Raw genomic sequence first — 26,689 nt, 5'->3', positions numbered from 1 at the left:
TCATCAGCCGAGTGCCCACTGGCACAGGCACTGAGTGTCCAAAATGCCAGCTGCAATTAAGCATTTCTGTTGTGAAGCCCCACAGTTTGTGCACGGTGAGAACAACTTCTCTCCCTGAGCACGAACTGGAACCTGCCAACCTCAGCAGCAAGAAAACCACGTGTCCTTTCTCAGGTACTCACAGGATCAGACACAGGCACACAATACAGAGGCTCACGTGTAGGTTAAGCAATATATGACCATTCTGTGCATCTACCCACTGCTTACAGAGAGCAGAGGTTGAACTAACCTCAGTGCTGCCCTCAGATTTCTCCCTAAACTAATGGTCTGCTTTGTGACTGCTTCCTTGGCAGCCTTGCTCCCTCTGGGTTACCAGTCATATTCAAATTCAGGGACAGGTTGTTTTTTTTTTTTTTAATGTTAAACCCCCCTGTTACCCCAGCGGAACAAGTACAGTCAAGAAAATAGTGCATTTTTATCACTGAATCTTTTGCTAATGTCACAGAGCTGACACGGGTTTTACTTTTGTCCATCCATATTGTACACAGACAATATGTGACGGCATAGTTTAGCACCAGGCTTGGCTGATAAATCCGAGCTGAGGGAGGCTGAGGCAGCTGCCCCTCCCATTTCAGTGTGAAGTCCTGCTCATCTGAATTTAGCCTGAGTTTGCAGAGCCAGCAGTTCAAGTTGCCATCATTTCACTTGCAAAGACAGCACATTTGAGCTGAAGTCTATGGAATGCAATACAGAACAATGCTTCCTTCTCACTGGGGGGTAGCTCAAAAGGCTCTTGCTGGAATCCTCAGGGTTTATGTGGGACTCAGAGTTATCACCTCGGGTGGCTTGACCCACCTGGTTGTGACCTCCAGCTAACACAGTCCTTCATCCTACACAAACAGGGTTTTTCTCCTTGCTGCAGAGCAAACAGGTTTAGATAGTGCAGATATGCTTCCTTCAGGCCTGAAGGAGACAGAAGGCTGGAGCAATAAAATCCATTATATATATAATTTTGTATCTCCTTATCATGAACTCCTAAGAAAGGGAACTAAGAGGATCACTACTGAGAAAAGCACTATAATTGTAGCTCCTGAGCACCACATGGAGAAGATTGCCAAGGCAACCAATCATTCCACAGCAAGGGCAGAGGTAGTTGAGTTAAGATGAGGTTGTTACAAACCCCTGCTGTGCATAATCATATAGTAAGCAACGTTTTTAAAAGGCCCTTGTAAAAAATAGGACAGAGGGAAAAGGAACGAGAGAAATTAATTTCCTCCTATTTTTCTGCTTGTTCACTGATTGAGGTATAAGAGCAAATTATATGTGTGTCCTGCACCTGAGGACACTGGGGGCTGGCAGGGAACAGCTGCTTCCTTCAAAACAAGGCAGAGCTTCTAACATACAGGACACTGGGCTAGTTTTACCTGAAAAAAATATACTTTTGTTTCTAATGTATTTTTAAATACGAAGTCTGAACTAAAGTGCTCTTCTAATGCAGAAGCTTAAGTCTTGGCTGTTTGTTACAAATTGCATTCCTGGGGGATTGTTTGAAGTCAGCAAGATCTTAGTGAATCAAATTTACTCCTGAAGTATGAGATTGGCAGATCAAATCTCTAAAAATTAAAAGGATATGTCCACAGAATCCCTCCACCGTCAGCAAACTCCTCTGAAGCAGATCTTTCCCTGGATTCCTCCATTCCATTACTCCAAATTACTTACCTGAGCTGTTAGAAATCAGCTGTATAGCAGTACAGTGATTCACATGGCTGGATCATCAGCTGAAGCAGATAATTTTATTTTTGGTTCCAAATAACCTTTCCAGGCAGCTGTTTCAGTGGTTCAGCCTGTACTGCTGCCCCACAAACAGTTAACCAGCACAACAAAGCTATGGCCAAGTCTAGGTACCCCAAGTACAAACAACTGCCAAAAAAATCTGCCGCAATACTTCAGTGAACAGCACTTGTCACTTTTCCAGTTCTAGACACTGCTTTCCTCCAGTGACCTTCCACTTCAAACAAGGAATAATTACTGCTTCACAAATTGGTGTTTCCATTGGGTTTGCTCCTTTTTTGTTCTGAGCCATGTTCAGTTGCTGGCTCCTGCTAAATAGTTTGCAAACCAGACTGGAAGCGTTCTAGACCCACTTGTGCAGATTCCAATTTCCACAAGTTGAACTGACCCCTGTTTTCTGTAGCTAGAGCTGTGTCCATCATACATGTGAGCATCAGAGGTGGGATTCACCTGGGATTGTCCTACAGTGGTGTTCCTGTTGCATAGCTCACCAGTAGCCATATACCAAAAAAAACCAAACCACAAAACAAAAACCCCCACTATCTGTCTTTATTTGTATGACCTGAAACCAGATAGCTACAAGTGGTACACTGAAAAACTGAACATAAAACCTCATGGGAGAACAGATGCCAGCTAAAAAGCTGAAGCACCACAGTAGCCCATGCTGTTGTGTGAAATTTTGCCTCTGAATAAATAATAAATATTAATGTAATAAATACGATGCTGATCTTTGCTTTATTGGCAATTAGCAGAGGTGATTTGTATTCAGACAGGTATCTAGTGGCAGACTAACCACAGAGCTTTCCTGCAGTGTGCTCTGATATAGTGATGTTACAGCTAAACACCAAATAACACTTGCCCAGACCTTTCTTTTGTTAAAATTGGACTTCAGCTCATTCCTGAATCTGCAAGATTGACTTTTCTGTATGTTTGCCCTTCGGTACCCCCCAGCTGAAAACTGACATTCAAGGAACTGAAAAACAAATTCTTTCGTTAACACGGGGCCCTTGAACAAAGTGGTTTTTCCCTGCACATGAGATGACCAGAGATATGGATGGCTCTCTGCTGTAACATTCTGAACCTACTGATGTTTGCTTGTCCTGCCAATCAAGTTCCACTTTAATATTGATGTTTTAAGCCCCCACCCTTTAAGGGTCCTCGAAGTAATCTGCATATCTTTTCATTGACAGATTTAGCTCTTTCCCCAACCTTTCCTTTAGCAGAAAAATGAGCCCCAGTTTCACTGTTATCCCCCTCTTGCTTTTAAAAAGTCTTTCCTGTTTTATACATCACCTTCAGCCTGCAATACCACATCTTTCCATAAAGAATTTAGGTGTGGGGTTTGTTTGGTTTGCTGAGGAAGGATGCTTTTATGTTGAGGCAGACAACTGCAGTTGAGGGTATTTAGGTTGTGCCCACAGGGCTTCTCACAGAGTGAGCAGTGTGTGTAGCAAGTTATTACTTGACTTCTGTGGCATTGCTAAAGAAGATGGGGATAATACTTCACTATTTCAATGGGGTACAAAACTAGAGTAGTGCTTGAAATCACGCTGAAACAGCCTCTTTTCCCTCAAATAGAAGGTGTAATGGAGGCAGTGGTTTGTTATTATTATGTATTTACCCAATCTCATCTAGATTTTACATGGTTTTGCCCTGTGGTTATGTCAGATACGGGAAATATGATTATATGCTGTGAAGTAAATTGCTCTTATTTGCTATTTTGTCCATAAAAGCTTCCTGGAGGAGCTCAAAGGTAATTTTAGCTGTGTCAAAGAGGAGTTTATGCACCAATGAAAGCATTATTCTCTTCCCTGTTCTCTTTTCCACCCCAAAGTGATTTGGGTTCCCCATCTCCTTCTCCACCAGGTAAGGAAGGAGCCCATCTGGGGTGGCAGGGCTAAGTGAGCTACTCAGAGCTGATTTGTTTATGAGCTGCACTTGCAAATTCATGTGTGCAAGCACAAACTCAGAGCTTGGCATGACCCATCTTTGAGACACAATGGCTCTCCCTTCACTTGAAGCTGACCACAGCCAAGTGCCCTTCTGGTATCACTGTGAATTACTGTGTTTGACAGAAATAATATAGATAGTATTTGTACAACAGCTCTGTGCCCACCTTTTCTGCAGCCTTAGGAAAAGAATTGGACAGCACTAAGGTCATCCAGCTGGTGCTGCTTGGGCTCTTCTGCAACTGAGCCATGGGTCAGTGGGCTCCTTTCTGGCAGCCTTTGGCCACCCCTGCTTTAGTCACTATGCTGTGGTTTACTCAGATTTCCACACACATTGTGCCTAAGTGTGCAGGAGGAGTCTTGAACAAAGCTAAAGAAGTCCTGCCTGGTTTTCCTGGCTCTACAATCCCAGTCCTGCACGTGTGTTCCTAGAAGCCTGGTGTGCATCCGAGTGGCTTGGACTGGGACTGGACAAGACTCCTGAAGGCCTGGTGTTGCAGCTTTGGTTTGGCTCAGAGAAGTCAGGAGCTTGTCAGTACTGCTCTTGAGGCTGAACACAGCATTCCCAGTCCAGGGAGCAAAGAGTGGGAGACAAACCAAGGTGGTCTACACGTTAACACAAGGCACTTTATCCAGTTTATTCCAGACAAAGAGTCTTATGTTTATGCCAGTGAAGTTTCACCATGAAATGAGAACCCATTTCCCTTCCCTTAGATTTGAAACAATGCAGATGCAGCTCCAGGTTATCAGGCCTGAGATGTGCAAACCTGTCTTTTCTCTCACTTCAAAACTGTACGTTCTGATGTCTCTCAGGTCAACATTTATCTCCCCAAATATATTGTAGGAGCAAAAAAATGTTATTAAAACTCTGGGGAGAAACTGGTTCCTTTCCTGCAAGACTTTGTTCACTCTCCCATTCCCTATGAATGTCATTGTATCTGCTGTTTGCTGAGCAGGAAATGCATTATTAAAGCAGTTTCTCCTCCATAAACTGCTTTGCATATGACTGTTCCATTGTAAATCTGTAGCCACAAAGTCAGGCCACCTTGGGATAACCCAACATGAAATCTGACCTGATGAAAATGGTTCATGCCTCCCAGCCTGCCTTGCAACCTGTGAGAAGGGCTTTTATTATTTATTCAAAACCTGTTTAAATCCCCCATTTCTGAAACAACCATTTTAAAAATATTAAAACACCACAGCTAAGCTGGGAGATTAAACAAGTTTAAACCTTATCATCGCAGGTGGGATATTAGTTCCAATAAAATGAGGAGGGATGGCAGGCTGCATGGTAACTGGAGCCCCTTCTACTCAGTAACTAATCACCGAGAAAGCATTTGGGGAAGGAGGGGGAGAGGGGATGAGGGACTGACACAAACAGTGCATCCAGGCTCCTGGCAACCCTCTCTGTTTACCATGGTGATGCACAAAAGGAAGAATGCCACGCAGAGTAACAGACCTGGATCTGTCCCCATAACACTTGCCCTAGATTCAAGTGCTCTGGGAGGCTGAAAATGTGACCTTCAGATATTTTTTTCTGATGGGTGATGCTGCAGCTGGACAACACTGTTCCAAAGCTGTCAGAAGGCTGCAGAGTATTTGCCTACATGTCTTCCATTACATATTTTTCTTCTGCATCTTTAGCTATCAGTGCCTCTCTTCCACATCTCCACTCTTGTACTTAGGCTTTTTAAAGAGAGCCACAGTCTTTCTGTGGGCCTTATTCACCCAGAAGTGTAACTTCATTAAAAGTATTTGAATTAAAACCCATCAAACTCCAAAGTTTTCAGGTGAAGGATGACTATTTAAAATAATATTCTCCTCTCTTGAGGGTAGTATTTTCTAATAGGCCATTCCTGTTCTAAGGTACCAAAACTTCTGTTTTCCAGTCAGGAGCAGCTTATGGGAAGAACTTCAATGTCCTACAGCTGGATCACCCCTCCCTTCTTTCCCCAGGCTTCAGCCCCATCATGCAGGAAGACCACAAGTGGAGGTGCAGCCTGGGGATCCCCAGCAAGAGATCAGGCCCTTCTAACCCTGAGACACAGATGTGCCAAACAGGAGAATCCTGCACTGCCCAACAACACAGAAGGGTGTTGATCAGTACAGATAATTGATCATCTGAGTGGTAAGAGAATCATTTCATGTCAAGAGAAATTACATTGGCTGCTTAAAAGTTTAACCTCATTTTGTCACCATCATTGAAGCCCATGAAGTTGGTCCATTTCTAGGGCATCTTTACACACACACAGACTTACAGTGGAGCAGATGCAATGTAAAAAAAAAACAAAACAGTGCAAGCAAGGTTTTAAGGGCTACATAATTGTCCTGAGTGAGGGGCAGTAACCACTCAATGATATTTCAGCAATTCAAGTATTCCAGCCTTGAGAAGTTTTAGGAGGAAAATTCTGACATGTAAAAAAATCCACTGTGACCTGAAGTAGATGAAGACAAAAGGGCTTGAAACCACAACACTACTCCTGTCTCTCACTGTTGATTCTGAAAAAAGGTTTAACCAGAAACTAGCACTTCACACCCTCTCCAAAGGAGAAGGAAAGTTTGGAGAGCTGGAAGCTGGCTTATTTGGGCTGGACAGCTTTCATCTGGCTGTCACTGAAGAAAACTCTGAGTGTACATTAGTTTGTTTGAAACACAAACCTGTTTCTAACGGAAGAATTTGTGCTTTTACCATGTATCACAGGTACTTAGGCAGGCAGTGTGAGCTGTATAAACCCAAATCATTAAATAGCCCTTGGCCACTGCTTAAAGTGAGACAAGTACATGCCTGAGCTGTGTACTTAAATGCTTAAGGGAGGAAAAACACGCAGGGCAGAGTTAATAGAAATCTCAGAGCACTAAAAATGCAAGCGTAACTCCTAGAAGGAGAGCTCCTGAATGGTGCATCCAGAAATACTTGGAGGAATCTGAAAATAATAAACAAGGTACTTTGATGGGTCACCAGTGGGTGTGAAGGACAGAAACACAGTGTTAGAGACTGATGGGGAAACCTATAACCTCGCTGGCTTGCCTGAGAGCAGAGCAAGGGGAAGAACAGATCCGGAGCAGGTGTGGGGTGGCCCAGCTCTCAGGTATGTTTGAACACACCTGCCTGTAAGGCTGCTGCCCATGTTCCCAGCCCTTGAGGATTGCATCTGCCTCATTGTTAAAGACACATTTAGTTGTGACTGAAGGAATACTCTGCACCAGGGAGTGGGAGAAGGCTGATTTCATTGAATTAGAGATTTCCATGAGATTCTAAGGAGTAGCACGGGAGTGAATACATGGGGAGGATGCACGTGGGCCACAGAGCATCTGATTCCTTTTGGAGGATGGACTTCATACTTGTGATGTAGTTCAGGTACATTTCCAGCTCTCCACTCTAAAGGATTAGAGTGGCTGCCTGGTGGTTTGGAGTTGTGTGAGCATTCTTGGATTGTTGGGGGGTTTTTTTTAACCCCCCTCCCTCTAAATGTGGTCTCTGCAGTCTGGGAAGTTTTCTTTTTCTGAGAGCAGCACCGGCAGTTCATCCACATTCAGTATTCCTGTATACAGTTAAACTGTGTGTGAGGGATAATCATCACTTCCTATCTCAGCTACAGTAGTGTCTTCCTGTATACCAGCTTATAATCACAGTTTGGGACACAATATTAAAGCTTGCTGCCGAAATATTCCTGTATCAGAGGTGTACAGAAAACATCTCAGTTTGATGTGTGTGGCTACACGTCCCCACACTACATTGTCCAGTGGTGCCCGTTCATACTTTGCAAGCACCACAAGACCAGCCAGTGCTGAGCCTCTGTTGCACTGGCTGCTGTATTTTCAAGCACAACAAAGTGATACCTTTGATGACCACAAACACCAAGTGCTGCATAAATGTCTCATTCAAGTCTAGTGGCACTCAAGATGCCCAAAAATCAAGTTAATTATATGGTGCATGAGATGCCCAGTACACCCTTCCACTCTCATGACACAGTCCTAGTATTCCACAGCAACCATGTCCTCAGTGAAAGCCTCTTTTAAATGTCTGCTTTAATGCAAGTAAAGCAGCTCTTTATCAGATCTCTCTGTATACATAATCTCATTTTTTGTCAGACCAAATCCAAAATCCCTCTGGTTTTGAACATTTATTAGGCTTCAGCACAAAGGTCACCCACGGAAGACACCCTGGCGGGCAGGGAGAGCCCCTCACCCTCTGCTGCAGGTAAAGATCCAGGTGCTGACAATGGGGACGTGGGAATGAGATCGGCACGGGGAGCCTCACCCTTTTGCTGCCACAGCATCACACAGGAGGTGGCACTGGAGTCTGGTTCTGCCACCTGGGGTTGAGGTGTCCCCTGCAGCCCCTTGCCCACAGTCCGTGTGTCCCGATGCAATGGGGACACAGCCCGGTCCCGGCGCCTCAAGCCTTGGGCTGCGGCGACACCTCCCGGGAGCTGCCGGCACAGGAGCGGCACCCGCTCCTCTCCTCCCCTGCCCCGGCTCATGTCCGACTCTCCATTTAGAAATATCCTTTTGATTTTTAACATGGGGTCCAGAAACTTTCCCTGTTTGGTATTTTTTGATGTTTTGTTCCTTCCTCAGAGATGCAGCCCTTTGTTTTACTATCAGGAAAACTTCTGGTCTTGCACACAACACCGATAATAAGCTTGTAGGAGACAAGATTCAAAGCTCGTCTCTGTGCAAGGCATCTGGAATTTAACTGCTAAGTGGATGAAAAAATGCTTGAACGGTGGTAGTTAAGAGCCCTGTTTGCTTCTTAACCCAGTCAAAGGCCCAGAATATCTGCCTATATGGACAAACACTGGCAATTCCTGCACTTAGATCATAGGGATAAATAAGTACCTGCATGCACTAGGAAAGTTAAGACCCAGTTCAGCCCAAAGACTCCCAAATTATACAAAGCCTTTGTTCTGGTTTATGGCCTTTGAAAGGTGATGTGTGGGAAAGGAGGACACTCTTGGGGGATCCTTTGATAATTCAGTTGCGGTGTGACTGGGCAAGTCATTCCCACATCAGCCCCTGTGCACATTCCTGTCAGCAGTGTCAGAGGACACTGAGAATTTAAAACCCCTGTCAAGGCAGAAGCTTCCAAAATCTGAGCAGCAAGGAAGAACACAAAGCATCCTTATCTTCCTGCGGATGGCTTGGGCTCACTTAGTAAAACCAAATGCCCTCCACAGCTCCTCACATCCCAGTGGGATGCCAGTCCTTTACCAGGGGAACAACCTGGTGACTCCAGGACAGAAGCTTCACAGTCCTAGCTGGCTCTTCAGGGAAATTCCAGTATTTGTACACCAGCATAAATCTAAGGATGTGCAAGTATCCTGCTAAGCTCCCTTTGTAAGCAAAGCCTGGGATTTCACACAGGCTCAAGTTGTGGGGAAGCTGACTACTGAGACCAAGAAACAGAACTGACTCCTTCATGTCACTGCAGAGACCCCTCCTGTCAGCTCAGTCACATCCTGTCTCCTGAGCACGTTTCATTCAGAAAGAAGTGGTTCTTGCTATGCTTCAGAAACAAATATATAGCAGTATCATTATACTCAGACATTAAAAAAAACCTAAAGCATCTGAGTTCAATCTGAAGTGGGACTCTAAAGTGTTCTGCCAACTTGGACCCTTGCTGTCAGTTACTGTGCAGTGGGCACTGGGACAGGACAATATCCAGCCACTCTCACTACCTTTTCCCCAGAAGTGAGTGCTAGAGTTGTAACAGCAAGAGTGTTCCTAGATGCTTGTTTTTCAGTCTCAGCTCTTGTTCATAAGGGCTTTTTTCTCCTCCTTAACAGAATGGCACAGTCTTCAGCCTCCTCCCCTGATTCCCATCTTCTTTGGAAAATAAACAGCTCTGATTGTTGTGCACTTGAGATTATGAAAACATCAAGTCCATTAGTATTTGGCAAAGTGCTCTCTCATTTCCTTCTGATGTAATAATTGAGAGAGAGGGAGCAGAGACGGCAAAGATAGCACAAGGCACGAGTTAATGACCTTCTCGCATGTATGTGTGGGCTCTTTGAGAGGGAGCCTTTTCCAAGCCCCATCTCGCCTCCACTCATACTGTTTCAGCTGAAACACTGCTTCAATGTGGCCTTTATTATTTGATCTGATGTCCCTTGGCCAGCCTTCAGAGGCAGCTAAATGGCAGGCAGGTGTGGGGGGCTCAGAGACAAAAAGCAAATGGAGCTAATGCTTCAGCAGGCCTGCCGCACACAGGCCCTCGGCTCCAGCCCCGCAGGCAAATGCCACTGGTGCCCAGTTCCTCTTGCCTGCTTTAGTTTCACTTACACATTACAGTCAAGGCGGGAATGTGTCCTACTTCACTCTCTGAGGGAGATTCTTTGGAAGACAGAAGGCCTGATAAAAATCAGGACGTGGGTGGAATGGCTGAGTGTAGAAGGAAAATTAACTGAGGTCAATGGTTGCTACTCTAAGTGTTGGACTGGCCACCCACTTACTTGATTGCCAAATTTGTGGCTTTACTTTGGGTGCCTAGAGCCAAACTAAAGTGGGATAAATTCCACAGAAGAGTATAGTATTCCCTGCTGGCTTTCTTGAGACTTTACTTCAGTCTTTTGAAGTGCTTCTAGAAGCCTCCAGAGATGTGTAGCTTTCCACATTAGCTTAGCTAGAACCTAAGCCAAAAATCTCATCTCATTTAAAAAAATAATCTGAATTTGACAGCTGAAGTTTTGGGAAAATAAAGATTACCCTTTGCCAAATGGTCCCATTTGAGAGCCCCACCTTGCAGTGACAGGTCCCTGGCCTACCTGAGCCAAAAGGTGATAATATGGATACTGCTCTTCCTCCATGACATTGAAGCCCAGTCCCTTCCCTGTACCAGGTGTCCCTGCTCCCACTCGATTCATGTAGTCAGCACCCTGGAAAGAGGAAGCATGTGAAGGATCACAAGTGGATTTCCGTGGGGTACTCCCTCCTGCAGGCAAGGGCCTCTGTCAAGGAATGGATGGAGCTCTGAACAACCTGGGCTAGTGGAAGGTTCCCTGCCCATGGCAGGGGGATGGAACTGGAGGATCTTTGAGGTCCCTGCCAACCCAGGCCATTCTGTGACAAAGGATTATTAATTTTTATGAAGGATTGACAGCAGTGCAGAAGGCAATTCCATGCTTCCAGAAGGCAATTCCACACTTCCTAGTGCCTAGAGGAGGACTCCTTCTCCTTTCCCCTTAAGTAAGGGTATCTACCTCTCCCCTCTGTATCTGGAAGTGTTACAGGAGGATAGTTAAGCAAGTTGGTTTGATGTGTTCCAAGTCTCAGCAGGTTTGGGCCGGCCCTGGCTTGCCACCAAGGCACCCTGGGTTTACATGGTCCAAGACAAACCATGTGCTCTTTGTGCAGCAGCATTAGAAGGCTGGGGGGGGGATCAGTTTTACCATCCACCTCCCATTCAAAAAGGAACTGACAAATGGATTATAGGATTGATCTGTACCAGAAGACACATGATTTTTGAAAGGACCTTTAGCAGGGCCCCCAGCTGGTGTCAGGGCTGTGTAGCAGTCCTTCCCTGCCAGTCTAATACACCCTTATATTTAATCATGAAAAAATTCATATCAGAAGGATACTCTTTTCCAGAGCTAGCTACAGGGATAGTTGTTTCCTTCCTCCCTGTACATTTCCTCCCCTCATATTTTATACATGCAAAGGCATATACATTCTTACTCCTTTCTGCCATCCTTATGTGGCTGCAGTTTTGATTTCATTGATTGCACACACCAGTGTCTGCAGAGCTGCCTTAAGTAAGTCGAAGCCATTGGGAATTCAAGGTGAATACATTTTTCTCCTTCAGATACGTTGTTTTAGTTAAAAGCCACTCTGGCTGTTCCATAACAAAACCAGACACAGTGGGCCCCATTGTCCAGCTCTTGGCCAAGGTAGCATGTATGGATTAAGTGATGAATTGCAAAAAGGGCCTAAAAGCCAAGCTGTAACTTCACAAAAAGGCCATTAAAGGTGAGCTCTGTCAGTAAAGTGCCCATTCAGAAGGGCTTTTATGACCCTCTGTGTTCCAGAGACACTCACAAGCTACAAATGGTTCAGGCTCCCAGACTCACTGCCCAAAGTGACACATCCTCAGCTGAACCTGCCTGGGGGAGCTGCTCCCTGCAGGGATGGGGGTGGGCCACTGGCACTGTCTATACCCAGCAGATAAGGAAAAGCAACACCTTGGGCCTGCTCAGAGATAAGAAGTCATGAGTTTAACCTCAAGGTGGAAAAACTGGGGACAAAAAAATGAACAGAAAATGAAAGCACACACTTTTTGGGCTACTTTTACCTCCTAAACTTCACTCTCATCAATTCTGCATAAAATCTAGTTTTGCCTCTTTTTATACATTCCTTCATACGGTTTTCAGTGCATCTGTAAAGCGTTTCAGGGCGCCAAGTGCCTCCCAGATTTCAGTTACTGGAGAGGAGGCACTGGAAAGCACGTTAGGGCTACAGAACAGGTGTCAAGAAGGACAGGAGGTGTCCTCTCATGGAACTCAGAGTTGGTCTCTCTCTCCTGTCTCCCTGCCCTCCAGGCAGCACTGCTGCCATTAAGGGCATCACCAGTTCAAGTACTTCTTAGCACCAAGCTTTTTTACTGGACTGAAATTTTAATCTATGAGAGATGAAGAACAAATACTTGTTCCCAGAGCTGATTTCCTTATATTGAAGGTAAGAAGCAGAAAAGGGCAGAGAAGGGCACCCACAAATACAGGCCTGTGAATCGAAGTTTAGGTCACCACTGCTGATCAGGCTTTCCAGACTGCCTGAGCAATGGAAATTAAAGCAATATCTGTTGTTGATTGTAAGAACAGAGTAGAGAGAAGGTAAATTATTCAAGTTCCTTCCAACAATCCAACACAGCTTGAAACCTGACAAATCTGACTTTGCAGCCAAATTCAAACCTGTGTAGTCAGAATTGCAACCCAACCAGAATGGGCATGTTTCCTCAAAACAGGCAACCCCAGGCAAAAAAAAAACATTACCTTGCCAGGAAATACCTTGGTCTAGCATGTGTCTTTTTAAATAAAAAAGGAAATAAACCCAAACCAAATCACCAGGCAGCAGAAGAAATGCCAACATAGCAACACACACATGAAAAGTTTATCAGCACAAGAGAATTCTTCTTACCTTGCAGGCTTCTGTAAGTGGAAACTAACTCTAGAGACTAGGAATAGTTCCTCAAACATAAATGGCTCAGCAACCTCTAAACACCTTTTTTGTAAAACTAAAAAGAAAAGCCAAAAGTCACCACAGGCTGCCCGTGGGAGCCTTACATAAGGCTTTAATTAACAAGGGAAGAGGGCAGGTGTGTGCATCTCCATCCCCTCTGGCTACCTGAAAGCTGGTGGGATTGGTCAGCAGGAGGGACAGGTGGGAATTCAGGGCTGGCTGAGAGCAGAGCCCGCTGAGAGTTCTGAGTGAATCAAGTTCTCTGACGAGGTAACTGCAGTGGGCTGAGCCTTGCCCAGGTGGGGCCAGTTTGCTGTGGCAGCAGACTGGTTTGGTACAGCACTCGTGCCACCTTTCCAGATATCTCACTGGGACAGAGGCCATTCCAACACTTAATTCAAAGGCATTTCAGCTCCACCTGCTGCTTCTGCCTACTTGAGAGTAATGCCCATTTCTCCAGTTACAGATGATAAAGGCTCAGGACACACTGGTTTTATTCTTCTATATCAGTTAATTTTCTAATTGATAGAAGAAAAACTCAGTTGATGCTGCAGTCTTTGTACTTGAATCATTCCTGGCTGTCTGGAATTCATCTGTGGTTTGGTGATTACATTTCCACAGTGTGATAGATACTTCCCTAAAATTCCATGGCTCTCTCAGGATGTTTCACTAGAACTTTATTCTGTAATAAAATTGGAGTTATGGGAAGACTTCTATGAGTACCAGAAATACCTTTCTGCTTTCCTATAAAGTACAAAATTCTTAAAAGTAGACCCTAAGTTTGAATCACAAACTGGTTTAAGTTGGAAGGGACCTTAAAGTTCATCCCATCCCACCCCCTGCCATGGGCAGGGGCACCTTTCACTGTCCCAGGCTGCTCCAAGCCCCAATGTCCAGCCTGGCCTTGGGCACTGCCAGGGATCCAGGGGCAGCCACAGCTGCTCTGGGCACCCTGTGCCAGGGCCTGCCCACCCTCCCAGGGAACAATTCCTTCCCAATATCCCATCCAGCCCTGCCCTCTGGCAGTGGGAAGCCATTCCCTGTGTCCTATCCCTCCATGCCTTGTCCCCAGTCCCTCTCCAGCTCTGCTGGAGCCCCTTTAGGCCCTGCAAGGGGCTCTGAGCTCTCCCTGGAGCCTTCTCCTCTCCAGGTGAGCACCCCCAGCTCTCTCCATGAGAGAAGTTCTCCAGCTCTCTGATAATCTTCGTATCCCTTCTCTGGACTATCCAGAACAATAAGGACTTCTGATTTTCCTCTTTTGAAGTTAAAAGTTTCCAAATAGATCAAAGGAGCATGTTTGTCCCATGCAGAACAACCCTGGACATTAGGAATGGGACTTCTACCTCTTGTATGACCTGCTGTGTAGCCCAACATAATTTCAATTACTGACACTTCCTTAAGCATGTCTTAGAATTTTGTACAGAGTGGAGGGGTCTGTGTAGCTTAGGTGACAAAAAATAGTTCACCTGTGGACTGTGATGTGCACATCCTTCAGTGGCATAAAGCTGCTAGAGGTAAATTGTGCCTGAGTTCCCTTACACACCATATTACAGCCTCTAAAACATGAAGGAGAATGAGCTAAACCTGAGCCTGATTGTTTCTATCAAGTTTTAAAAACACAGTTCATAGAGCAGCAGATTCATTACAAATATTTTGATTGTTCCCTGAAAGAAAAACATGCAACTTTCTTCTTCGTAGGGGAACTGAAAGGAGTGGTTTGTTGACTTCTTTGTGATGCTTTGAAATCTGTAATTCAATGCACTTGCGAAATGTTGGGTGATGGTGGTTTGAAATATTTGCAACCCAAAGCAAGTAAATCTACCCAGGCCGAGCATTGGCTACCTCCTACAGCCAAAGTGAGCAGTCATTTCTCAGCGGGGATCCACAGCTGAGAGGTGTTCGGGGGCAACTGCAGTTTAGCTTGAACTATATTCAGCTCTTGGCTGAATTTAGTGTTTCAGACAAGACATTTTGAGGGCATTTCTTTCTCCACAGCAACAGATCCTTTTCTAGCGCTGCTTTTTTGCCCTAGCTGGTGTCGCTGAGATCCCCTTACTTGGACCTGCACCGGCCCTTAAACCCCAAGTTCCTGCTTTGGTCCAGTTGTAATGCTGAGCTGAGATCAACCCTCTCTCTCCTTTGGCTGAGAACAGCCAGAGCTGGAACCAGCTGGGTGAACTTTTACCAGTTTGGTTGCAGTTATTTGCTGTGATGCCGCTGCTCCTCCATCAGCAGCTCCCTCACCAGCACCCAGCCGGACACAGGCTCAGCCCTGAGGAAACAGCTCCCCTGGCAGTGTGCCTGTGTTTGGGGCTTCACTCTGACATGTCATAGCCTCACACATTGCTGGGGAGGTGTTGGAAAGGCACCACAGCCTCTCTCCGAGCGGTGCTCTTTAAACTTTCCACTGATTAGGGGCTTTTTAGCACTCAGCTGGCTTTTCCTAATGGATTTTGCCTTTTCATTGAGACTATTTTTTTTGCAGGCGTTGCCAAAGTAAACAGTCACGGATGGCTATTTGGAAAGCAGGGTAGAGAAGAAAGGGACAGAGAATCAGGACGGGTCCAAATGTGTCCAGACAGGCACTATACATCAGCTGATATGTGCTGAGGGCCAAGTGCTGCCAGAGTTAAAATCTCTGGGAAAAGGAGTCCATTTGTTGAGAGACAGGCATGACAGATACAACTGCAAGCTCTTCTCTTGGATCAAAGGTGCCATGCCTGAATTCTTGAGCCTTTAGGGGGAGCAGGGTGTGAGCTTGGCATTAATCAGCCCCCTTCTGATTTATTTCCAAAGTCTTGAAGTCAGAGGAGGTGTTTGAGTAATTCCAACCTTACAGAGTTCAAGCATATCAATCCTTCACTGCTCTGAAGCAGATAATTTAGCCTTCAGCCAGCTTGCTGTGTGGGAACCTATCAGGCACTGTCCTAAATGAAACTCCCTTCCTCTGTGCTGTTCTGGTCAGTGGAAATCACACATCTCTGCAGCAGTTCAGAGCCAGGTCTGTTGGTCCAGGCCAACAAAGAAAACAGGGTACAGTGGCTTTGTCCCCAGATCAGTGTGCCTGGTCACTTTTGTGTAGGCCCTGGGTGCACTGCAGAAGTGTTTTAGGGATGTGATACATTTCTGGATTGCCTTTTTTATCAGGCTCTGAAAAAAGTTGTTCCAGATTTTACAGTTCCTTCTCTGCTGCCTTGGCACAAAGTACGAGGGGAACAAAGCAGACCTTTTGTGTAGGAATATCTTCTTTCCCTGTCCCATCTCCACACTGATTTGCTCCTTAGTTCAGCCAGCTGCTGAATGTCTGATCTTCTTCCTCCTCAGATTAACTGCAGGAGTTCAGACTTTTCCCCTTCAGCTGGGACTTGCTCCTTGCTGGAAGCTTCAGCTTTGTGTCGTCTTGCAGAGCAGTGAGGATTCACCTGGCTCCTTCTGGTCAGAGATGAGCATAATTCATGGACAGAGTTTGGGCTACTGACAGCTAGACCTGAGCAGATGTCTCAAGTGCTTAGGACTCCTGCAGCCTCCTCTCCCCACAGCAGAGTCACCAGAATGTCCAGGGGCAGGCTCTCATGTGACTTTGATCCATGCCAGGGATGGATTCCAGATGGATACTTCCCCAGCGTTGGCCTACAGGCATGTTTCACACAGCATTGATGGGGTGTTAACGATGCTAAAATTTCAGCCAAGCTCCTCAGACATGCTGGGTTGGGAATTAGAAGAGGAGTTCTTTAATAAAAGCCTGATGTAGACCCGGCTCGTTTACCTGTAGTGCGGCCAGAGGAGCCATCAGAGCACCTGGAAGAGGGAAGTGAAGGTGCAGCCCCTGCCTGTTACCAACCGACTGAAGCACCAGTGGATTTCAGCATTTCCCAAGCGTCTGGCTGGAACTGGGGCCTGGGATGAAGCCATTTTTCGGAAGGTACCAGGTGGTGTGCAAGTGGTGACTTGGTCCTGTGGGATCTGGAGGGGATTTGCCACCTGGAGCTGCGAGGTGGCCCAGGGCAGGGGGAGCTGAGGGAAGGATCAGGCACATCCCTATGGAGCTGTGGCTGCAGCCCTGCCTCCAGCTCCCCATGGGGCCTTCAGTGCCCTGGGACACACACAGAGCTCGGGGCAGTCCTGGGAAGGGGCTCAGGGGCTGCTCTCCCTGCCCTCAAGTCCTGCCTGATCCCTGGGGTGGGGACATGCCACAAGCAGAACAGAGCTGGGCCATTGGGCTGGGCTTGGGCTGCCTGAGTGGCATTACCACACTCCTGCTGGGGTCATTTTTGGCTCAGACATCCCACTTCTTCTTTCCTGAAGTGAATGATCCTGAGCTGTATCCTGGTTTAGAGGCCACATCTATGTGTTTGGCATAATTTTAAATTTTTTTGTGTGTGTCTTACTATGAATTCCTTCTGGTACTTTACTGGCCAGTTCCACAACATTCTGGGATCTTTTTGTAAGTCTTTGCAGAAGATTTTAGTTTTCATTGTCCTGAATAATTTTATATCATCTTGACTAAAGTTTGCAAACTAATGCTCTGCCTTCTGCTGTTTGAGAGCCTTAAAATGAACCAGAGCTCCAGCCAGTGAGCCAGTGGCATGGATTGTTACAGACAGGGAGTAGCAAAGCCAACAGTTTGCCCAAAATCCCACATCAGTTTGGGCAGCTTTAGAGTTTTGATCTTTCCTCTCCCCTCAGTCCCTTTAGCATGCCTTCTGTACGTGCTTATTAAATCTGGAGGGGTTCTTCGGATTAACTGCACTGTAAATAACTGCAAAGCCATTGCTCAGGAGGCTGAAGGGGTGGGCAGTAGTTGCACCGAAACCTGAAACAGCAGTTCCATTCCGTGAGTGCTGGCCTCAGGCACACTGGGGTTATGCATTAACACTTGGTGCCAGTGCCCCTCACATGCACAGGCACCCTGGGCTGCCACCAGCAAGTGTCCAAAGAAACAGGGAACAGGGGTGGAGGAGCCTCAGTGTTGCACATGGAACAGAGGTTACCCCAAGTCCCCCTGCCTGATCAGGAATCTGTAGACCACAGCAAAGTGTGCTTCCTGGATGGGCAGGGGACTCATCCAAGTCACCTAAACAGCTTTAGAAAAGCAGAGAGATTCTGGGAAAATGAGTCTGCATCCTCTTGGCTTCTGACTGAAATTGTTCAGGGAGGGAAGATTATGTATTGTGGAAAGGGATGTCACTTGTGTGGGATATTTCTTTTAAATAAAAGCAACATTTCACTAGTGAAAAGGCCCAACATCAAAAAACAAGTCAGCAACAAAAAGTACAGAGAGAAGGGCAAAGATGCGATGATGAGGGGAATCTCCACAGCAAAGGAGGGGCGTCCTCTGTCCCTCTATTGCCACAGAAGCCACAGGACCCTGGGTGGTGCGAGTTGTTTTCCCCTTGGGCTCCCTGTTCTTTATGGCTAAAGTCACCCTGCGACCAGGCTTGGGCCCGTGCAGGTCCCTTTGCTGTCCCCTGGCCGTCCCTGGATGCTTGGGCAGTGCAGCAGCTTGTGCCATTGCAGCAGAACCCTCGCCCAGCTCCAGAGTAACAGGGGAAAGAAAGCCAAGGGCAGTTGCTTGTAACTGAAATGTTGCTGAAGCCAGGAGCCCGGAGAGCTGCTCACAGCACCGTTCTTTTAGCACTTCCATGGGCCATTACCCTGCTGGGATTAAGAGCCCCCTGCCCTGCCATGCGCACCCTGCCCCATCACCTGCCTCTCCTGGCCTGGCTTTTCCCCAGGCACTAATGAAATTACCACCGAGGCTGATTACAAGTGGGGTGGAGCACTTTGACCAATGAACCCACACCTGCTCGCGTGGTTGACCTTTAATGATCCAGCTCTGTAACTGTGCAGTTTAATTTGGTTTTTTAAAGCCTAGTCTAGGCAGAAGCTGGAGTTTCATTTGCCATCAAAACCTGACCCCTGCTGGAGGACCAAGGATGTAACTTCAGTTATTCATGTGGACAACCCCACACAGAGAAAGGTTCAGATGTGATTAATGTGACATGTTACAGCTGTCACTGGCTGCAGGAAATCACAGACAACTAAAAAAAGGTTGGCTTTAAAAGACTTCTTAAAGTATTCACCCAACTGGAAAGGTAAAAATGTTTTTTCTGGTTATTGTTTTTTGGTTGGTTGGTTGTTGTTTTGTTTTCATTTTTGGGTTTTTTGCATCCGTGGGATTGTGTTCTACAGAATTGCAGGAACCACTGAGCTTTTTCTGCAGTGCTCTGTGTGTGTGTAATCCTTTTTTAATGGGAGTTCTGGATATCAAAGCACAAAGTTCTCCAAACACTTGCAGTAGCAGCAATGCATTTGAGGATGTAGTTTGTTCCTAGATTTATACCAGCCTGACATTTTCCCAATGGCAAAATATTTAAATAAAAACAAAGAGAGTGTCAGGTAGGAGTTTTTTAAATGCATGTCTAATTTACTGTGTAAGGAAAATAAATTCCACTTGTGAAGGCCCTAGGCCTGCCCTGGTTGCCACGTGGGCTGCAGCAGTTCCTTGCTGGCCTGGCTGTGTCTTTTAAAAGGGGCCAGCTGGAGTGAGCATCAGTGCTTGGGGAGCAGCTGATGTTGCTGGGTAGATGACAAAGGTCCTGCAGGAGCAGGTACTGCTGAAATGAAACATCTGTCCAGCAGCAAAAGGTGTGTGTGTGGTGGGAGAGAATCCACATTCCTGGAATGTGAAGGTAGAGGAGGTGGCTGGGTACCAGGGGTTGGCTAAGAACTGAAAAAAGAGCTTTGGGGGTGGAGAGGGTGCCGACAGCAGAAGCTGCTGTAGTGTCCTCAGAGCCAGGTGAGAGTGGCAGTCGAATTGGACCAGACCCTGTGGAGCAACCAGAGGGAGCCAGTGAATTCCAGCAGATGTTCCTATAGAAAAGAGTCCTCAGCAGTGCCATGTCCTGCTGGTTTGCTGCAAGGGGGCCCTTGTGCTAAGCTGGTTTCTCACTATGATTCTGAAAGGTTTCAGGAAGTAGCCCTTAGAGAGAAAAGCTGGCGTTTATCAGCTAAAGGAGCACGTGCTGTCTGGTTTTGGCTTGTGTCAGCTGTACTGGATACGCCCATCCATGGCTGCAGTGGCGGCAGGGCCTGGTGTGGCAGCAGAGCAGGAGCTGCTCGTACAGAATGGCTCAGCCTGGAGCCTGCCCTGCCCGGAGCAGAGCTCCCGTAAGACCCCAGCACTGACAGCTCAGGGCAGCCTGAATTCCCAGCTGGCCTCGCACAAAACTGGGGCCATCTTCTTCGTGGTCTCTGCAGAGTATTTCAGGTTTCAGACAGCCCTGAGGTTTCTGTATCCCGTGGGATGCGCTGTGGGATTGCTCCTTTGACACCTGGTAGGGAAGCAGCCAGTGAAGCACAAACCAGAGGCTGCCCACAGAAACGTTTGTTCAAGGGTTAAGCTCAGTGTCAAAATAGGGAAGTGGAAGCTGCATAATTTTATAAATTCTGCTTTGTTTTCAAAGACCAGAGACTTCCTGTTTGGGGATCCAGGGCTGTTTCCATTTCCACTGTAAATAGTGAGAGACTGCCCATAAACCTCATGTTTACTTCACAATTTGTGATGCTTTCTGCATCTGCTGAAACAGCTTTCAGGTGGCCATGACATTCAAAAACAGAGATGGCAGTTGGGAAAGGAAAAGTAGTTTAATATCAGCCTAATCTTTAAAAGCATTTTCTTTATTGGAGTTAAAAGAGCTGAGTCCATCACCGCAGTGCTGTACATATTTGTTGTAGATATTCAATTACTGTTACAAATCAACTGAGATTTCAATGTTTTCATTCAGTTCTTCCTTATGGTCCTCATGGAATGGAATATTTAATTGGGAGGTTTTGTCTGTGAAGCCAATGAATTAGCCACAAAGTAATCTCCATGCAACAAATACTGCTCTGCAGTAATTCCAGGTACTTCCAGCTCTCACAGGGAAAGACCAAAGTGTAACTGTTCAGTACAAACGCAGACAGGGTGATCGAGCAGTGTCATTTAGTACCATTATTTACAGTGAACTACAGTACAGGGAACTAAAAGATACAAGCTTGAAAGTTTTGAAAAAAGGTAAAATCTTCAAGACTATTTTTGGAACTATCTAAATTCAGAAGTAAGATGCACCAAAATTCAAAGTGGACCAGAATTAACAACTGCTGAGGAAATCCCAAATGGCCATTAAAGAGCCATGGAAAGGAGTGGCAGTTCCTCCACCCAGTCACTGGATGCTCATATGGGCTCCAGCTGTCATGGAAAAGGAGTTCTTTTAGGATTCTTTGTAAGGGACTAAGCCACAAACATCAGCTGTGAAACATTTGGGGTCTGCAGAAACTCCCCCATCTCCTTTTGCCAGCTAGCACTGCTGTAACAGGAGCTGTCCCTGCATCCCAGCATGGCACAGCTGGCTCCAACCAACCCCCACATCCCAGCATGGCACAGCTGGCTCCAACAACCCTCACACATCCCAGCATGGCACAGCTGGCTCCAACAACCCTCACACACTGGGTTGGCCACAGCTGGCTCCAACCCCCACATCCCAGGATGACACAGCTGGCTCCAACCCCCACATCCCAGGGTGACACAGCTGGCTCCAACCCACACACACATCCTGGCATGGCACAGCTGGCTCCAACCCCCACCTCCTGGCATGGCACAGCTGTCCATTTAGTGTCATTTTGGCAGGTCTGTATTTGGGAATGACTCTGCTAAACCCAGAGGGTCTCGCTCTGAAGAGACCTGCGGTCCAACAGTCCAACCCAGCCCTGCCCACAGCACCTACAATTAGCACAGAATTCACAATTAGCACAGAATCCCAGGGTATCCTGAGCTGGGAGGGACGCCCAAGGATCATGAGAGTCCCGCTCCTGCAGCCGTGGGGTTTGCAGCTCCTCTGGGAAGCCTGAGGCCGCGGCTCTGCTCCCTCACCCAGGGCTGTCCTGCGCGGCCCTGGCCCTGTGCAGCCTGACCTGCCCCTGCCAGCTCCTCTTGGACACTCACCTGCTGCAGCTGGAGAACTTCATCCACCACTGCTGGAGCCGCTGCATTTGGAGCTGCCCTTGGAAAGCAGCCACTGCTCCCGTGGCACTGGATGATCCCAGGCTGCTCCTACCCACCCCTCTGGCAGGATTTTCCATCCGTGGCAGCAGCGACACCCAACTTCCCCTCACAACAGCCATGTTGAAACGTTTATTTTCAGCTCCTTTCACATCCCTGGATCTGCACCTTGCAGTTCCTTCCCTGGGAATGCCAAAAACTCAAGAGTTCAATACAAGAATAAAACTCCACTAACAGTTTCAGTAATTCAATAATTTATTCATCTAAAAAAGTGTGTAAAAGTATATAGCTCTCATCCACAAGGTATATATGAATGACATTTAAAATGGAGGTCTTTTATTATTATTGTTTCTTTTTATCAAAGTCTTTTTTTAGTGTATTGTACCAGCGATATACTGTAGATTTAAAATGAACTTCACATTTTTTTTGTTTTCTTTCAAATTGTCGGCTATATATAAAAGAAGCTCACTGCAAAATGCTCAGAGAAAAAAAAAAGAAAACAAAAAGAAATTCAGAACTCCCCAGAAATGTACAGCTTTTACATTTAAAAAAGGTTCTGAAATATACATACAAGCATGCTGGACATTCCCCACCCTCCTGCTCCCTTTAGCTCAAACAACTGTAATAATAATTCTGGATTTAGGCATGATTTTCCGAAGTTAGAAATAAAAAAAAAATAAAATAACTTTCTTCACTCTGTAGGAAAGCCAGGGCTTGTACATTTCAGATTAATTCAGTAAAAAACTCACAAGTAAAATAATGCATATTTAAGGGAAATATTATACAGAACTTTTCACACTGAAGTACATAAGATTTTTCTTTAAAATCTATTGCCATTCATTTATTTTGCACAAAAACGTATAAATATGTCACCAGCTTCTCTTAACTTAAAAAAATTAAATAAAAGACACCAGATGAAAACTACTCCTTGCTGCCCTTTTTTTAATTTCTAATTTTTGCTTAGAACCAGGTTTGTGGGGAAGAAACGCCCCTGGATAAAAACGGCCCGTTTAAAAACAATAAGCAAAATAATAATCCAAAGTTCAGATGAATCCTGGGAACAAATAAGCCCCAAATGGTAAAAGATTACAAATGTCTACTTTACATTTTTTTCCTCCTCAAGTTAAATTTTTTTATACAAGTTTACAATCTTCATCTTTTTATGCTCTTCAAAAGGCCTTGAGAATTTTCTTTTCTGATTAAGAAAAAATAGTACTGCAATATTTTTAAAGTCAATTTTACACTGTACACATTAGATACAAATGGTTTGATATCAGATTTTTTTTAACCTATACATTGCAAAGAGGACACCCACACGGAGGGGTGGAGCAAGGAAGGAAATAATCCATTTACAGGTTCCTCCCCTGCCTTCACCTTTTCATTACACAAGCAATTCTTTTTTTTTTTCTTTTATTATTTTATATAATTTGTTTTAAATGTTACATTATCTCAAGAAAAATACTTTTTAAAATCATAGAATTTCATTTTTTTTAACCAGAACATGAAAGTCTTTTGGAAGAACTCTAAACTTGGTAGTTTTTCTCCACAGCCAGGGGAGGGGTCACCCAGCCTGATCCAAGTGCCCGACCCCGGCCCCCTCCTGCTGCCCAGTGCACCCCCAGAAATGAGGGAATGGGGCTGGAATAGGAACCCCTTGGAGCCTGGAATGAAGGAGTCATAAAAATACTTCAATTAGCCATTAACCTTCCCAATGGCGATCATTTCACTAAACAAAGTAACTTTGCCACCACAGTGGTGTAACTTCAAGTACTAATTTAATGATATAATTTTTAAAAATTATTTCTTTGAAATAATATTCCTATAGTCAGAAAAAATACACCAGATTTGTGACTGATTTAGTGTAAACAAAAACCATATTTTTGGATATGTACATGGACGAGTCTGCCCAGAATTAAAGGGCGACTTGGCTTTCAGTAAATACTTTTCTAGCGTCACTAAATTTACTGGAAATATATTTCAATCATAGCTCTACAATAGATTAATTTACCACTTTCCACTTGCCCTGACATTGGGCTTTAAAGTATTTTTCCTCCCTATCTCCCTCTCACTCTTCTGCCTTAGGTAGTGTTATCCTTCATTAAACATTGGCCATTCCTTGCTTGAACCAGGCTAAACGCAGGGGAGAATTCCTTAAAATACAAGATATCCTTACCAGAACACGCTTCCCTTCCCAGCCTTTGATTGTTAGGAGCTTCACTTTTGATTTCCAGGTCAGAAGAGTGAGAGGTCTGTAGATAAATAACCCTACAGTGGAACGGAGCTGGATTTTTAAGGTATTTGTACTGTTCCCAGTCCTTTATAATTTAATCCCTCCCCTCCCCAAACCTAAAAATAAATAAAGTATCTCCAGACCATTCATATCTACATGGACAGGTAACAAATGCATGCATTCATCCCAATCCACTCTGACAGGAACTCCAGCTAGACAGAAAACTCCAATATTTATACGAGACTATGACTGTGGTTTTGTGTTTGTGGTTTTTTCCTCCTGCAAAGTCCCAGCTTACGACGATCAAACAACGAAACACCTGAACTGGTCACTACAAGGTGGTTTTTACTCGCAGGGCTGACACTGCTCGCAGGTCTTTATCAGTTCCTAATGCAAAAAGATCCTGTAGTCTTCCTTAAAAAAATAAAATATTAAAAAAAATAATCACACTGACCAGTAGTTACTGAGCCACCAAACTAACACTGGCTTGAGGTTACTCTGTGTTCACTGTTCTTGGATGTTCCCAGATTTTGGATTGAAGCTGCCAGAGATGTTAATGGGTAGTTTAGTTTTGAACTCTGCAGAATTCACATGTGCTTTTGGAGGAACAGAAGCACAGCACAGGACTGGTCTGAAGAGAAGCAAACTGAGCTCTTCGCAGGTCGTGGCACGTTCCTGGGCGGAGGGGAGAAGCAGCCAGAAGAACAAGTGCTTGTGTGTGTCCTACAGGATGTTCATGATGGCGTTGTAGAGCTGGGTGAGCACCACGAAGTGCACGGGCAGGCAGGAGCTGCGGTCCTGCGTGGCTGGGTTACACGTGAGCCAGGACAGGGCGTTGTACTGCTCCAGCACAAACCTGCACAGCAAGGGAAAGACATCACAGCCTGCCTTGGGGGGCTTTGTTAAAGGCATCTCCTGGAGGCACACCCTGACAGGGCTGCCAGTGTGCTGCCAAAGTAGGAACCTCACTAAAAGCAGGAGGGTTTACGTTTGCTATGTCTGAGCTATTTGCATGAAGGCCCTCCCCAGCACACAGATTCTGGACTCTCAGTGGTTCCGATGCCACTGCCGTCACAGCCTTGGGGATTCAACACCTCCACCTCCACTTTGTGCCAGTGTTTGCTCACCCTGTTCCTGCGGTCCTGTATCTAACTGCAATTTCTCATCTTGTAACTTGTGTCTGTTGCGTGTCATCCTTTCCCTGTCCACTGCATCCTCCTTTTACTCAATACCTGGGACACTGTGAGAGCTCAGTCCTCCAAGAGGACACAGACTGAGATCTAGAACAATACACCCCCATTTCCTTAGATTAGACATTGCTGTTCCCTGCTGATGTTTGTTTGTTCAGTGGGGTGCCCCACACTGTGTGTTCTCATCACACACACCTGGGTTCAGTCCCACAGGTGGGATGGAGGCAAACAGGCCTCACGTCATCCTGAGCAACACAACGCACACCCTGCATGCATTCAGGAACAGTGGCTCCTTGATATCCCAATCCTAGCACAGTGGTATCAGGGAATGCTTTTCTGTCCTCCAAATCCATTTGGTTTGGTGAGTAAAGATAACGAGTGGCACAGCCCAAATTAGATCCCAGGGGAACAGAGCAGTCTGGAGGGGGCAAACCAAGGTGCGTCCCCCTGGCAAGGCTGAGCTGTTCTGAGTTTCCTCGGCATCATTGTGCACAGCAGTGGGAAACCACAGAATTCCCCCTCACAGCCCTGCTCTGGCAGCTGGAGGAGGAGATGCCCTGAGACACACGTAGGGCACAGCAGGGCTAGAAACTGCTGATGAAACAGGTAAATAATTGTGACAGGTGAGAAAGGTTCCTCTGAAACCTCTGAACTCAGTCCCAAAACGTTTAGGGCAGAAATGAAAACCTCAAAGGTGTTACCTCAAGACATCTGATGTAGTTTTAGAGTCGAGGGGGTGCGGAACTCGCTGAGAATTTCTGGCAGGTAGAAGCTCGTCTGTCTGCGCTACAGAGATGTGGTGATGGAGAGAGGCCTGTGCAGAGGGAAAGAGCAAAAATTAACTCCTCATACAGCAGGTACTGCTAAAGATTCCCAAGAAACAGATCCATGCTGAATCACCTCACGTGGGAAGTTGGCAATTCTGTGTTGAACCCACCATGACCATGTGTATTTCCAAATTAATGGTTACATTTTTTAATAAACCGACTGGAGCTCGCAGTTCTGGAGTGGGAGGTCTCAGGGCCGCTGACACCACAGACCCCACCTGCAGCTCTTACAGGCATGGAAATAGCGATGGATAGCGAGTGTCCCATGCGGAGCATGACAGACCTTCAGGAAGAGGGGACACTGGTTCTGGGCCTGAGGACAGGAGGACCAGAACCACTGCGGGAGGTTCTCCGCTTTGGCAGTCGACACGAAGTATCCCAGAGCCAGCGGCTGCTGCTTCAGCTCTTCAGGGGCTTCCCTGGACAGGAGACGTTCGCCTTGGCTCTGCAGAGAGGGAGAAGGCAGCTCTGAGGGTTTGTGTCAATAC

At 46.0% G+C, this 26,689-nt stretch overlaps 1 protein-coding gene and 1 long non-coding RNA gene across 6 annotated transcripts in view; one reads left to right on the top strand and one right to left on the bottom strand.

The window, feature by feature from the left end:
- The window catches only part of LOC116453244, a 52,850-nt gene extending 30,219 nt beyond the window's left edge, over positions 1-22,631 (top strand). For 3 of the 4 annotated variants that reach the window (XR_004243721.1, XR_004243722.1, XR_004243719.1), the window contains 2 exons: positions 5,630-5,868; positions 16,687-22,631. This is a non-coding gene — a long non-coding RNA (uncharacterized LOC116453244). The remainder of the gene's footprint in view (positions 1-5,629; positions 5,869-16,686) is intronic. The other variant, XR_004243720.1, reaches the window with a different exon arrangement.
- The window catches only part of MED13L (mediator complex subunit 13L), a 333,660-nt gene continuing 329,162 nt past the window's right edge, over positions 22,192-26,689 (bottom strand). The window contains exons 29-31 of one of the 2 annotated variants that reach the window (XM_032128437.1): positions 26,485-26,646; positions 26,076-26,188; positions 22,192-25,040 (exon numbers count right to left, since the gene is read on the bottom strand). In XM_032128437.1, coding sequence (XP_031984328.1) covers positions 24,908-25,040; positions 26,076-26,188; positions 26,485-26,646 — 408 coding nt within the window. In that variant the 3' untranslated portion in view covers positions 22,192-24,907. The remainder of the gene's footprint in view (positions 25,041-26,075; positions 26,189-26,484; positions 26,647-26,689) is intronic. The other variant, XM_032128438.1, reaches the window with a different exon arrangement.

This window comes from Corvus moneduloides, chromosome 18 (genome assembly GCF_009650955.1).
Source record: "Corvus moneduloides isolate bCorMon1 chromosome 18, bCorMon1.pri, whole genome shotgun sequence".
Classification (NCBI taxonomy): Eukaryota; Metazoa; Chordata; class Aves; order Passeriformes; family Corvidae; genus Corvus; species Corvus moneduloides.
The sequence above is the reverse complement of the archived record's forward strand: the minus strand, read 5'-3'. Positions and strand labels throughout refer to the sequence as shown.